At 33.5% G+C, this 12496-nt stretch overlaps 3 protein-coding genes across 4 annotated transcripts in view; 1 reads left to right on the top strand and 2 right to left on the bottom strand.

The window, feature by feature from the left end:
- LOC126875857 (putative protein FAM10A4) overlaps nt 1-2733 on the top strand; it is an 18392-nt gene extending 15659 nt beyond the window's left edge. For both annotated transcript variants that reach the window (XM_050638760.1, XM_050638766.1), the window contains exons 4-5: nt 596-811; nt 1142-2733. In XM_050638760.1, coding sequence (XP_050494717.1) covers nt 596-811; nt 1142-1369 — 444 coding nt within the window. In that variant the 3' untranslated portion in view covers nt 1370-2733. The remainder of the gene's footprint in view (nt 1-595; nt 812-1141) is intronic.
- On the bottom strand, nt 2038-4290 carry LOC126878222 (uncharacterized). Its single transcript, XM_050640791.1, has 2 exons — nt 4278-4290; nt 2038-4088 (listed from the first exon to the last, which is right to left on the bottom strand). Exons 1-2 carry the CDS (start codon nt 4288-4290, stop codon nt 3511-3513), a joined length of 591 nt encoding a protein of 196 aa, XP_050496748.1. The 3' UTR covers nt 2038-3510.
- Nucleotides 4081-12496, bottom strand: part of LOC126875782 (proton channel OtopLc-like) — a 22792-nt gene continuing 14376 nt past the window's right edge. The window contains exons 2-8 of the mRNA XM_050638669.1: nt 11692-11917; nt 11284-11398; nt 7628-7853; nt 6850-7007; nt 5691-5907; nt 5394-5556; nt 4081-5273 (exon numbers count right to left, since the gene is read on the bottom strand). Of these exons, the coding sequence (XP_050494626.1) occupies nt 4439-5273; nt 5394-5556; nt 5691-5907; nt 6850-7007; nt 7628-7853; nt 11284-11398; nt 11692-11917 (1940 nt within the window). The 3' untranslated portion in view covers nt 4081-4438. The remainder of the gene's footprint in view (nt 5274-5393; nt 5557-5690; nt 5908-6849; nt 7008-7627; nt 7854-11283; nt 11399-11691; nt 11918-12496) is intronic.

The following is a 12496-nucleotide window of genomic DNA, read 5'->3' as shown; positions in this document are numbered from 1 at the left end:
GAGCGTAGATTTCATCATTGTAGCAACGATGGGGCATAGTTTAGTGCACACAAAATTTTCATGGTCTATTCGAAACGCTAACTGATCCTTGCCAAAGATAGGAGCTGAAGTGTAAAACTGAATTACAAATGGAAAGCTGTCGAGTATGTATGAAGTGTAAAAGAGGGAAGTATAACGAGAACGGGAAAAGTATCGATTTGAGAAACGAAGTTTACTGGCCAAATTGGCCGGTACACGATCTATAATAAGCTCGTAATCGTATGAGGTCACAATACGGCTTGGACAGACGTGTTTCACGTCATTATGATTTAGTATTTGGACAGTTTCCTGAACCTGGACAGATCCCTGAGTTACTCCTTTCACGGAACATAATGATTAGAGTACTTTGTTTGTGTTAGATCGCAAGCATCGTACAAAAATTCGTTCTTTTATATATTTTAATTAAAATAATATTCAAAATATATAAATTTAAATTAGACATTAAAAATAAAGATTCTTTCTATGTATTATTTTTACTTACTGTATTTATTATATTATTTTGTCTATTATATTCTGCGATAAACCAGTGTATTTTATATCAAATTTTCCTTTATAGGCTCGGAAGATCGAGGAACATAAGAGAAAGAAGGAACGCAAGATACAAGAAAAATTAGAGCGCGAGAGGCAAGAAAGATTAAGGAAAGCTCGAGAAAGTGCAAAAGCTTATGAGGACAACACCCGTACTTCCCAAACTGATCATCCCGGAGATAGCCCTGGAATGGGAGACTTTTATAAATTTTTAAATGATCCAGATGTTCTTCAAGCTTTCCAGGTAAATATCTACTAATCAGTTCATTCGACGATATCGTTTATGCGTTAAAATAAACTTCTGTATCACATGGTTATATAGAAGTTAAATTATATAATTAAATTAAAATATATAAAACTCGTGATATCACTGTACTAATATAATCTTTCTGGTAATTTTTGGAGTTCTTATAGCGTGGATTATCACTTTCGTGTCAGAACGAAATCTATTCTGATATTGGTATTATTAACTCTTCACTAAATTTTTCAATTAATTCTTCAATTAATTTTTCAGTAAATTTTTGAATTAATTTCTCGATTAATTTTCTAACTAATATTAATTTTTCTTTTGCAGAATCCTGAAATCGCTGAGGCCTTCAAAGAAATTTCTGCAAACCCAGCAAATATTTTGAAGTACCAAAACAATCCGACGATCATGGCGTTTATTAATAAGATGGCTTCGAAATTTGGCGGAGCTGGTAATATCCCAGGTGGTTTTCCTGGTATGATGGGTGGTATGCCCGGAGCCCCAGGAGCTAGAGCTCCAAAACCGAAACCACAGGACGACGTTGGCCTTGATTAAAGCTGGTGTGCTCGAAATTCCTTCTCAATTTACCTTCAGATGATTTACAAGGCTCTGAATAATTGAGCTAAAGCGACCATTATATGGTGTCTTATTAAACTAATACTAACAAATTAACCGCGAGTTGGATTGTAAAAAGATATATCTTTGTTGCCATAAAGAAGATTTATTCGTTTCTCAATAAACTTGAGAAAGAAGCATAATTATAAAAATCCTATATAATATAGCTTAAAGTTAGAACTGTAACCTAAATATGGAATATATCGACATTTGTTATTCTGTAAACGTCCAACTGAACTTCTAGATAATAATCGAATAGCATATATTCTATATTAATATAATATAGACTAATATAGTCTGCCGAACGATTTTACCATTTTGATTTCAAACTTGTTTGATTGATTTTAAATTTGCAGAAGGAATTTTTTTGCGGAAGGGATTTTAAATTGGAGAAGGAATTATTTTATGCCTTTTAATGCTTCTTTCTTAAATAATCCTTAATTTTTAGTTGTTCATTATATGGAAATGCATTCTAGAGTAACGAGTGATACTAGAATTCATTTCTATTAAACGTATACGTATAGCTTTTTCATTTTTTCAAGTTTAATACTTTATATGTTTAAGCTAATTGTCTACTTATGTTATAAAACGTTTGTTCACACATCAACGAAATATGTCAACGTGAACTATCACTTAACTCTCGATTTAATTTACATTATTATCTATGTTTAGTATTTTACGTATATAATAGGCATTTTGTTCACTTTGCTCGATAAACAGCTGATGCTTGACTCGATACGGAACGAATACGATTTCATATGATATAATTGTAATCATGAAAATCAATGGATTCTTTTTTTTTAAGGCTAAATATTATATGCATCAAGTTAATGTGAAACGTAATGCTAGATCTCCGCTAGTCCTTGAAAAGTACAGCAGATCTAAATTGAATGTATGTATTGTATATACCTACGAAGAGAGAGACAAAGGAAGAAAGAAAGGATGATTTTTGGCAAACCAAATATCGCGAAGCAGTATGATATAAAACTAGGCACTCGCAATTACTCTATGTGATTTAGAAGAGTTTTCCTAAGAGCTGAAGTTTTAGACGAACTTGATTAATTTGTTATGCAAGTTCGTTTATATATCGTACATATTAAGAAGTCCATTAATTTTTAAAGGATTTCTTTTAGTTATTAACCAAAAAGATTCTTTTTTCAATTATGATCTAATGAATATTGAACCAACAGTGTGAGTTGAGCAGTCAACAAACAATATACCGCTTCGAATGTGCATTTTTGAAATATAAACTGCTATACGATGTAACGCGAGTTCAATAAATGCATCATACAGTTCTGTGTAAATATCAACAGTTCTTATTTGCCACAGAAAAATTAACAAATAAATATGTACAAAAATATTGTTCGGATTAACGATAATCACATATACTTTGTTTTAAAAAGAAAGAGAGCTAAGAAAACAAGAAGAGAGCTACATCGTTGTGTCTTCGTATCTAACGATTTAAAAGAAAGGGTAACGCAATCTCAATGGCTAATAGTAACGCACTATTCGCATGACTTGCACAATAAATAATTTCCTACGCGTAAATTCTTATAAACGATAATATTGCACGTAAAATGAAAAGGTACTGCACTCTTAGGGATAATTGATTAGAGAGAATTAACTCGCTTTGATACACATACAATTATACTAGGAAGTAATTTTTTTCCAACATCTCCAAGGTCAAATAATTTTCCTCATCATTTTAGCTAGTAACATATATGTATATTAGATACATAAAAAAATATTCTATTTATTGAATAGAAGTTATATTTCTATATTCACAAATCTACCAAATGCAATAATTTTGTAAAGTTGAAGACTAAAAAGTATATAAGTAAGCTATCTAAACATTTACACTTGTAATGAGGGAAATAAGAATTGTAATCTTGAAGATGCTAAAAGTCCGACTCTCTACAATAAGATAAATAATGCCTCATCGTAACAATCCTTCGAAAAACAAGGATAAAAATAAAAAAAAAAGACAACGAGACGATCGATCAACTTATACGATATTTTCGATAAAACTCTTGCTCCTTTCGTGTCATTCTAACGATCCAGGTTTGCGTCATTTTATCGTGCTAGGTTCTTCTAATTTTGAGCATGTGCAAGTTAGGATGCCATGGCACTTTCCTGAAAGTCGACGTTTTCGTCTCGTCAGGGGATGGAACTTCCTTGTCGGTATCGGCTGTCTCGCCCTCCTCGATTAATCTAAGTCCAGTAATACCCGTATCGTAGCTGAACATTCGACGATGTCGTTTTACATCTTGGTTATCGGCGTTCCAATCTCTTGTACCCGGATCGCTGACCACGCGTCGATGCTTTCTGTGATGATGATGGTGGTGTCGACGATGAGGATGATGATGATGGTGATGACGCATTTGCCTGGACGATCGTATAACATGGGCCGAACATTGAATATCCACGGCTGGTGACGCGATGCAGAACAAAGAGTTCGGATCGAAGTAGAGCCGATTGTCGACGAAAGGAACGAAACTCACTGAATTCGTCATCCACGAATTAGGGCAGATTAATTTCTTTGGGCTTCTCTGGATCGTAGAGGACCATTCGTTGTCCTGCTGCAGGTTGATAGTTACCTTTCTGCGGCAATAAGAGCGACGCGATCTCCATTGCAATCTGTGAAAAAAATTATTTACCCCTTTTTATGAGGGAAAAGTTTGTAACGGATACCCTTTGGTGGAAGAAGGATATAAAAGAAGATTAGACTTCAATAAATATGAAATCAAACAATTTCTGTTACATTTATATAAATACTTTAACTTATTACGTAGTTTTATGATAAATATATAGGATATTTCAAAATTAAAATCAATATCCAAATACAAACATCGGGTTTGCATCATAAAAAAATTTCTTATATATAAAAATAAGTATATTGCAAGATCCAATATAACTAAAATTTTTAGTTTTGAACGTATTTATTTGTAATTAGTTAAAATAATAATTAACAACACACCTAGAGGAACATGGATGTAGCGGTCTGTGTCGTCAGTTGAGCGGATGTTCTGCCCTTGGCATCCTATAGCATTTATTCCACGCTTCCAGTAGCAGTACACAACTATGAAATCGATAAAAGATCAACAGGGGCAATCCAATTCTGGATATAATGCCCCAGGCGAGAACCCCGAAGAATCTCAGCTGCAGTTCTTGCGAGATCCAATTTTGTGTGATCACAGTATCAAAGGCCCACAAAACGGAATTACTGAACAGCAGGAAAGTGATCACTTGCCTGGCTGGTTTCGCTATTATTTGGAAACGAGCTATGCAAGATCTCTTCGATGCTTCGGCGATCAGTGTACTTTGAGCGAAACATTGGATTAGTTGTAGAATCGATGCTGTGAGTAGCATGATGTGTCTTCCTTGTGTTTCGTCGCTTTCGTCCTCTAGAAGAGCCAAGGAACAGGCAGAAACAACGATCGTGAAAATGGAGTATAATTGAACTCCGAAAAGGGCCACGTTTGATAATAAATTATCTAAAATGGCTGGTGCCCTTGACACTATGGACATCTGACGAACTTGAACAAGTCCACTGGCTGTCATTAAGGTACTCAATATTAAAATGCTGGTCAGTGTGCCACAAGTTAACCAGGATAAAGTCGACGAAGGGAAATGTTCGTCTTCTCTTACGACCAGAAATATCAGTATAACTACTATGCCAGCTACCATACATAGTATTCCTAGGAATAAACCTTTGCTGGAGCCATCGCAGCCGACTTTGGTATGACTCGTCAGATCTTTGCTACCGTGGAACTTCTGCTTGTGTGACAACCGATTTCGACCCACGTTCTGACCCATTACAAAAGTTACTGCAGCAGCAATTAAACTGAAATCAAATTGGAAAGAATATAAAATTCAGATCACTTAAGATGTAAATTTTGTTTAGATATAGATTTTAAGGTATTATGATCTTGAATTATATATGGATCAGCGATATAAAATATACCTAAATTGCACAATAAATGGATATAAAAATGGCATGCTCGATGTCCATAATTGTCCGAGGGTGTTTGTATTCAAACATTCTTGTAACGCAATCACTTGGGAGATTTGTTCGTTCGAGATAGGTTGATATGGTTGGAAAACTTGCTTTTCTATTGGAGAATGATCTGAAAAAGATTAAATAAAAAATCAAAAAAACATATTTTTATATCGTACATTTTATAAATTGATATAATTTTTTACATGCACATTTATAATATTTATTTTCACATTAAAATAATGTTCATTGCGTAAAACATACTTATCAGATCTCGAGAATGCCTTGTCAAAGACTCCGGAAATCCTCGAAGATTTAACGGAGAAGCAGAATTGTGGATACCTCGTTGAGCTAAATGAACAAAATATGTCCATTCTTGAGCAGAATCCCAAATCACTAGACGAACCCAGACAGCAATATTCGTGGCAGTTAGATGTATAAATCCAAACCTCGCTGCTAAACCGAATCTCTCCACAAGAACCTATAAATAAAATATAGTCAATTCCATCAGCTTGTTAATCCTACTTTCACTAGTTTATTTTGCACCGTGATAGTAAAAGTTCAAAGAACTAAAAACATTTGAGTCAATTACGAACAGCTACGTATCTTGTTAGTAATCGCTGATAATCTTTAGAAATTATATCTTCAAATATCGTAAAAGAGAACGTTATTGGATTTTCAAGAAGAAAGTGAACCTATACAAAATTTAGTAAAATAGCGTTCCTTTTTTATAATCGAACTTTCCATAGCTTAGTTCTTAAATTAGAGAGTTATAATTTACTTGATTAGTTATTACTCGAATACGTGCATTTGACACATTTGTTACTCTGCTTTTAAAAAATTTCTAATTAAAATATCACATATTCATAAATATTATACAAACGAATATCTTATGTCACTAAAGAAATATGATACAAATCAAAGGAGCGATTGACTGCCACACGAGTAAAAGTTGCCATACATTGAAATATACAACATCATAACATTTAATTTGTGCAAAATATTATATTGTATTTACACACTTTCTCTAACAATGTTATCTAAGTCATATATATAGGATGTGTATGCACATCGTTAAAAGTTGTTTAGTCTACGAAAATTCTAAAAAATGTAATAACGTGAAATGAACGTAAAGAAATATGTAAATCACTGTGGAAAACTTATTTCTAGTGAAAATATTTATCTCAAGTTAATTCATCTAATTGAAAATGGCTTATCAACAATAATTATCATATATGTAGATTGGTATATCATTTACGTTTTATACCTTCGAATCAAACAGCAAAATGAAAGTAATACATATCAGAAGGATGAACAACTAAAACGAAAAATTAGAAGTATCACCTCAATTAATCTTAAGATTTCGCTTTCGATAGCCTCGACCCAATTGATTCTACACAAACATCAATTAAGATCTGCTCACCTGCGAGTTTACGAAGAGAAAGTGCATCTGCAGAAACGTAAATAGCCCATGAAGCACCGGATGTACAAAGACAACGTCGCTCAAGCATTCCGCCCCTTGCATCATGGAATGCATCGCCATCTCTAAACCGTTGAAGACGAGAGTCGCCAAACCGAAAACTGTTTAAACGTGTTCATTTTTCAATGCCATCTTCCCTTAATCTTTTTTCGTATAAAATCAACATTGCCTTATAATATCGAATCACACTCCTGACATGAATTAACTCTTTTGCTATGGTTCCTTTAAAATCGAAAGCTTTCAGCGAATAAATACCTTTGTAGATATTAGATTATTAATAAATAGTTTTATGGATATGTAATCTATCGATAGACCATTTTTATAAACATGGAAAAATAAAGTAAAATACGCATGAACGTTTTATTACTTTAAATAATTAATTGTGACGCAATACGTATAGCTGGAAATAAAAATGATTTTAAGTTATAAGATGTATTTATACGCCTTTAGCATACGATTACTCGATATTTGAGAAACTCATCTGCGAAAAAGTTAAAAACTAAATACACAGAAGACTGACTTTTATACTTTCATCGAAGTTCAATGTTACAACTTTGACTTCTCTACTCCAAATGACAACTGAATGCCATCAGTTGCTGAATGCAAAATTCTATCTAATGTTTCAATATAATGTTTCGTACTAAATGTTGCATTAAAGTAGTAAACGGTTGATCGATAAGGCAAAATGTTGATGGGCATTGAAGTGGCCAAAAACACTCACGGAGCGCTCCAACCCGAATGTAGAAACTCGTCGGTGCTGTTCTAGATCGCGAGATGTGAGCACGTTTCAATGATCCAAACCTAGTTAAAGACGCGCCACCAAGTTCCGCATCGTCCATACCGGTTGCACCGGTACCGAGACTCCCGCAGCTGTCTATCAATACCCAAATATAGATACTGATGATCACTGCTATGCTTCCTACGTACAAGTACATCAGGAATACGCCCTGCAAGTTCAAGTGGTAAAATAAACAAAATTACATTGATATCTTGGAAAATATACATTTTTACACAATGTACATTCTACACGAATAAATGGAAAAGTTTGGGGAGAGAATGATATAAATTTGGAAAAGAATTTTTCGATATTTGAAGAATTCCCTTTTCTTAAATAATACAGGAATTGATTAATATGAAAGAACTCTGAAAGTAGATTCTATTAATGAGTTGAGAGTTAACAATCTAGAGTAATTATAAATGAGATAACAACAACACGAGTTATCATTTAAAAGACCATAGATCATTAATTGTATCTTAATTAAAACACAATTATATTAGCCCTGAAATCTATTTATATCTTTCTTTTATTAATAAGCTTGAAAAATTACATGTTTAAAAATTCTATGATTTTATAGTATATTTTACACGTTAATTTCTAAAATATTTCAATTGTCACCGATATCAATGCTCCACTCATGAATACCATTGTGATTCATCCTCGTCGTCAATATTTCTTTGACTAAAAGACTTAATTATCGTTATGAACTATGGTATAAAGAAAAGAACAAGAAGGCACGCCCAGGAATACGAAAGACAGGTAGGAAGATAGAATACGGTCCTTGATTCATCGTAATTCACAGACTGTAAAGCTAAAGAAATACATAACTTCATGAGTTCATCGTGCGCTGAAATACGGTTTGTGTCATAAGCAGCTTGGAAATCGTAACTACAATGCTTCAAATGACGGTTACCGTAATAACACAGTTTTTCAAGTCAAACTGATTCATAATTTAGTCAAGAGAGCATAATACAATTGGTGAAATTAATTACGAATGCCGTTTGAAATGGACAGAAATGACAAAAATGGTGACAGTAATTCATGTTTCTGTTCTCGATATATCGATATAATTATATCCATGATCATATAATAGTCCTAGAGATACAATATATTCATGATTTTTGAATATGAACATACGTATATAAGTATATGCAGGATGTTCCAGTCTTTTCCGGCCATACGTTATCGGTATATTCTACAAGTCAAGATAAGAAAGAAATACGATATAAACATATGCTAATGGGGGTATTGTTAATGAGTTGTAACAAAAAAAAAAAAAATCAATATCCGAAATGAGTAACGAACGTACGTTACTACGGTACTAGATATGAATAGATCAAATTAGACATAACACTTGTACGACTTCGACCTCAAAGAGTAATAAACGAAAAGTTCAAAAAGCAATAAATTTTATTTGTTGCCGCAGCCAATCTTGTGTTGACGGGAATAGTGAATATTTTGAAATGGAGTTGTAATTGGAATTGTAGAAGTATTTTTTATACGTTTATATGACATTTTTTCTTGTCTTAACCCATAGAATATACTAACAATGTATGGCCGGAAAAGACAGGGACATGCTGTAGTGATTAATTCTATGATTATTACTTTCCTATTTTTATTACATCTTTACTTTAATTACTGCAAGAGTAATGAATTTAACATACACTAGCTATAATTCTCTTAAATTCTGTCTCATTTGAATTGTTTTACAGTATATCTATAACAATGTCGAATTAAAACTAAAAATTAAATCTATCTTTAAATATATTTCACACGACGTAATCCATAATTATACGAATCACAGAATTATGGAAGAAAAATTATTATTACGTATTTTATTATGAAGAATAAATCTTGTTACTTTGTACAGAAAAACAAATTGCAAGTATGGGATATAAGAAGGATATAAATTATAAGTATGGGATTTATCAGTAGAAGTATGTATATAGTAACATTTTTCATATGAAGATATTTACTTTCAAATAAATTTAAATGTAAAGGCAAGACAATTTTGTTACATATACATGTACCTATCTGATAGTACTAAATAATCAAGGGATCAAACGTTAGCCTAATATGAGAACGTGGGAAATTATTTGCAATTACGCTGAGGAAGTGGGACTAAGCCGCAAACCACTCAAAGGTCATAGAATCACATCGAATACAGGATATATTGCTATGAATCACCCTCATGTTGTGAGAACAAGCAAATCGAAAGGTCATATCACAGATCATCTCGGGGTCGTAAGATCCGCCTCATATTCGTACACGATTATACAAGTCCATAGTCTACAACTCTGCAGATTAATTTCAGCAGCGTTATGAAAACAAACTGAGTACATGGCACATTCATCATCATTCTGGGATTGTGAAACTATTTTCGGGTGAAAGCATATATAACACAGACCATTTTGATATTGTAGAACCATTGAAGAAATTGGTCTTGGCAAAATTTGAAATTGCAACCGTACTACTTTGATAAAAATTTAATACAAAATAAAATTTCGATATTTATCTTTCCATCTTCGATGGGATCAAAGGACCATGTCACAAATCATCCTGATATCCTAGGACCATGGAACTTAACAAAATTTGAAATCGAAACCCTGTTACTTTAATAGAGATTTAACGCGATATGAAATGTCACTATGTATTCTTCCATTTCCTCTATAAATATTAATTCACACATGTGCAACTGCAAAACCATTCTATTATTTAAACCTCTAACGATTCAAATGAAAAATCACATGGGTATGTGTTTCATAGCTGTAAAGACGCAGTAATTGACTTAACTATCATAAAACCTATAAACGTTCGCGTTTATAGCGTATTAAGAAAGAAACGTGATCTACGATGAACAGTTTACCAGAATTATCCCATATTTAGCGTTATCGTACCGTTATCTAACCTGGAAATTTCAAAAAATCTTACACGGAACGATCATAAAATCCACAAAGCATAGAAGAAAATTCACTAAGTTTTATGTCTAACGACCTTATGGGAACGAACGTATACGCGGAAGAGCTCAGGTAAAAACTAGAGACTCTACATTCTGGATGCGACAGCAACACTAAAATGATAACCCAATGACGCACATGTTTCTCGGTAGCTAAATAAAATACTACCGAACGTGGTATGTTTATTTCACATATTCACTTCGCAATTTGTCCCTTGCTATAATATTCGTATTTTATGGCTCGAACGCCTTCAACATCTGTTACTCTTTGACGTTTAGGATAAGTGCTAAATTCTCCAATTTTTATGATCGTAAGTTATCTGCATTAATGGTGATGCGTTTAGATAAATGAATAGTCTAGATTAATAAACAGATCTTATTTAATATTGCCCGGTAGTCGAATTTTTATGTTTCAATTCTGCTCACATTTCAACAGAAGATTTCACGAAAAGATTTGTAATATTCGAAGAAAGACTTCGCATAAAATTGGAACAATATATACGAACAGAGATTCTCTCATACTTTCTTTAAACTTGAAATTCTGTAACACTAAGAAACACAATTAGATCGAGAGTGATCCAAAAAATGGAACAAGGTTCAAATCTAACGAATCCGTTTGAAATTAAAAAATCTCTCTGCATACCTGCAAACTGAGCAAAGGAACAGGAGTGTCCATGACCTCGGCCAAGCACAGAGCGATCATCAGCACCACGACAAGCTGGCCGTAAACGTTCGAGAGAATGATCCATAGTTGAGAACTGTAACAATCACCATAAAAACCGAACCGTCGACCGCGAGATCTTCACCTCATCATTTTTCACCATAAACATGAACTCCATTCATCGTGAGTTCATCATAGCCAATACTTATCTCTGCCTTCTGATAAATTACTGTTACCTATCTCGTATAATGCGCGGAACGTATCGCAATTTATAAAATTACAGTGTTTACCCGGTGAAATCGAAGACAACCATTACTTATTCCCTTTTTACATCGTTCGAAAATTAAATGTGTATAGATCCAATAAGTTGTTTGAGAAGAGAGGTCTTACAAGGGTTCAGAATGATCCAGTAGATCGCTCGTAGATCGTGTCCTAGAAAGGATCCTGGAGACCAGAGACCTGGATGGAGCGGCCCTTGTTACTTCTGCATTGTTTGTCTCGGCCTCGGTGTTCCTTTCACCCCTATTGGGGGCTCCTCCAGGTGCACCCTCCACGGTGCCACCCGTCGTGCTTCCTGTCTCGTTCAGGCTGTCCTTGTCGTGTTGTTCATTGCTGGCTGAAATTGTTAAAGAAGATCAATGAATGATCAAGGATCTTTAACGTATCGAGTGCGGGTAACTCCACAGTGATGTCATGTCATGGCTTGGGTGCTCTCGGAGACAGGTAACGTTACGTTGTCGCGTTAAGAAAAAATTTCACGCTGAGCGGCCACGTAACTTTGGCTCCGCGACGCGTTAAACGACGTGTTAAACAGTATAATTTAGTTTAATTTTTATATTATTATAAATAATAGTTTAAATAGTAGTATATAATTTTTCAAGCATTCTTTTTAAATCGTTTAACAAGTAACTGTCAATAGTAATTGAGAATTCTGATGTTAAGAAACTGTCTGTTATATTTTAATATGCTGTTATATATTTATATTCGTTCAATGTATTTCAATTATCTGCATACAACAAAATTATTTTTCTTTTTGCTTTTTCCGTAGATACACTAAAATAAGATTTTTTAAATAATTTCATGGTTTTTTCTGAAATATTCGATTTATTTTTAGAAGTTTCTTTACAATCGTATTGTTCATTTTTGTTCAGAGACGCAGGAACTAAGGATCGAAGAACACTAAAAAATATACTTA

The sequence above is a fragment of the Bombus huntii genome, chromosome 2, assembly GCF_024542735.1.
Source record: "Bombus huntii isolate Logan2020A chromosome 2, iyBomHunt1.1, whole genome shotgun sequence".
In the NCBI taxonomy this organism is placed as follows: Eukaryota; Metazoa; Arthropoda; class Insecta; order Hymenoptera; family Apidae; genus Bombus; species Bombus huntii.
This window is presented reverse-complemented; position numbering and strand designations above follow the sequence as displayed.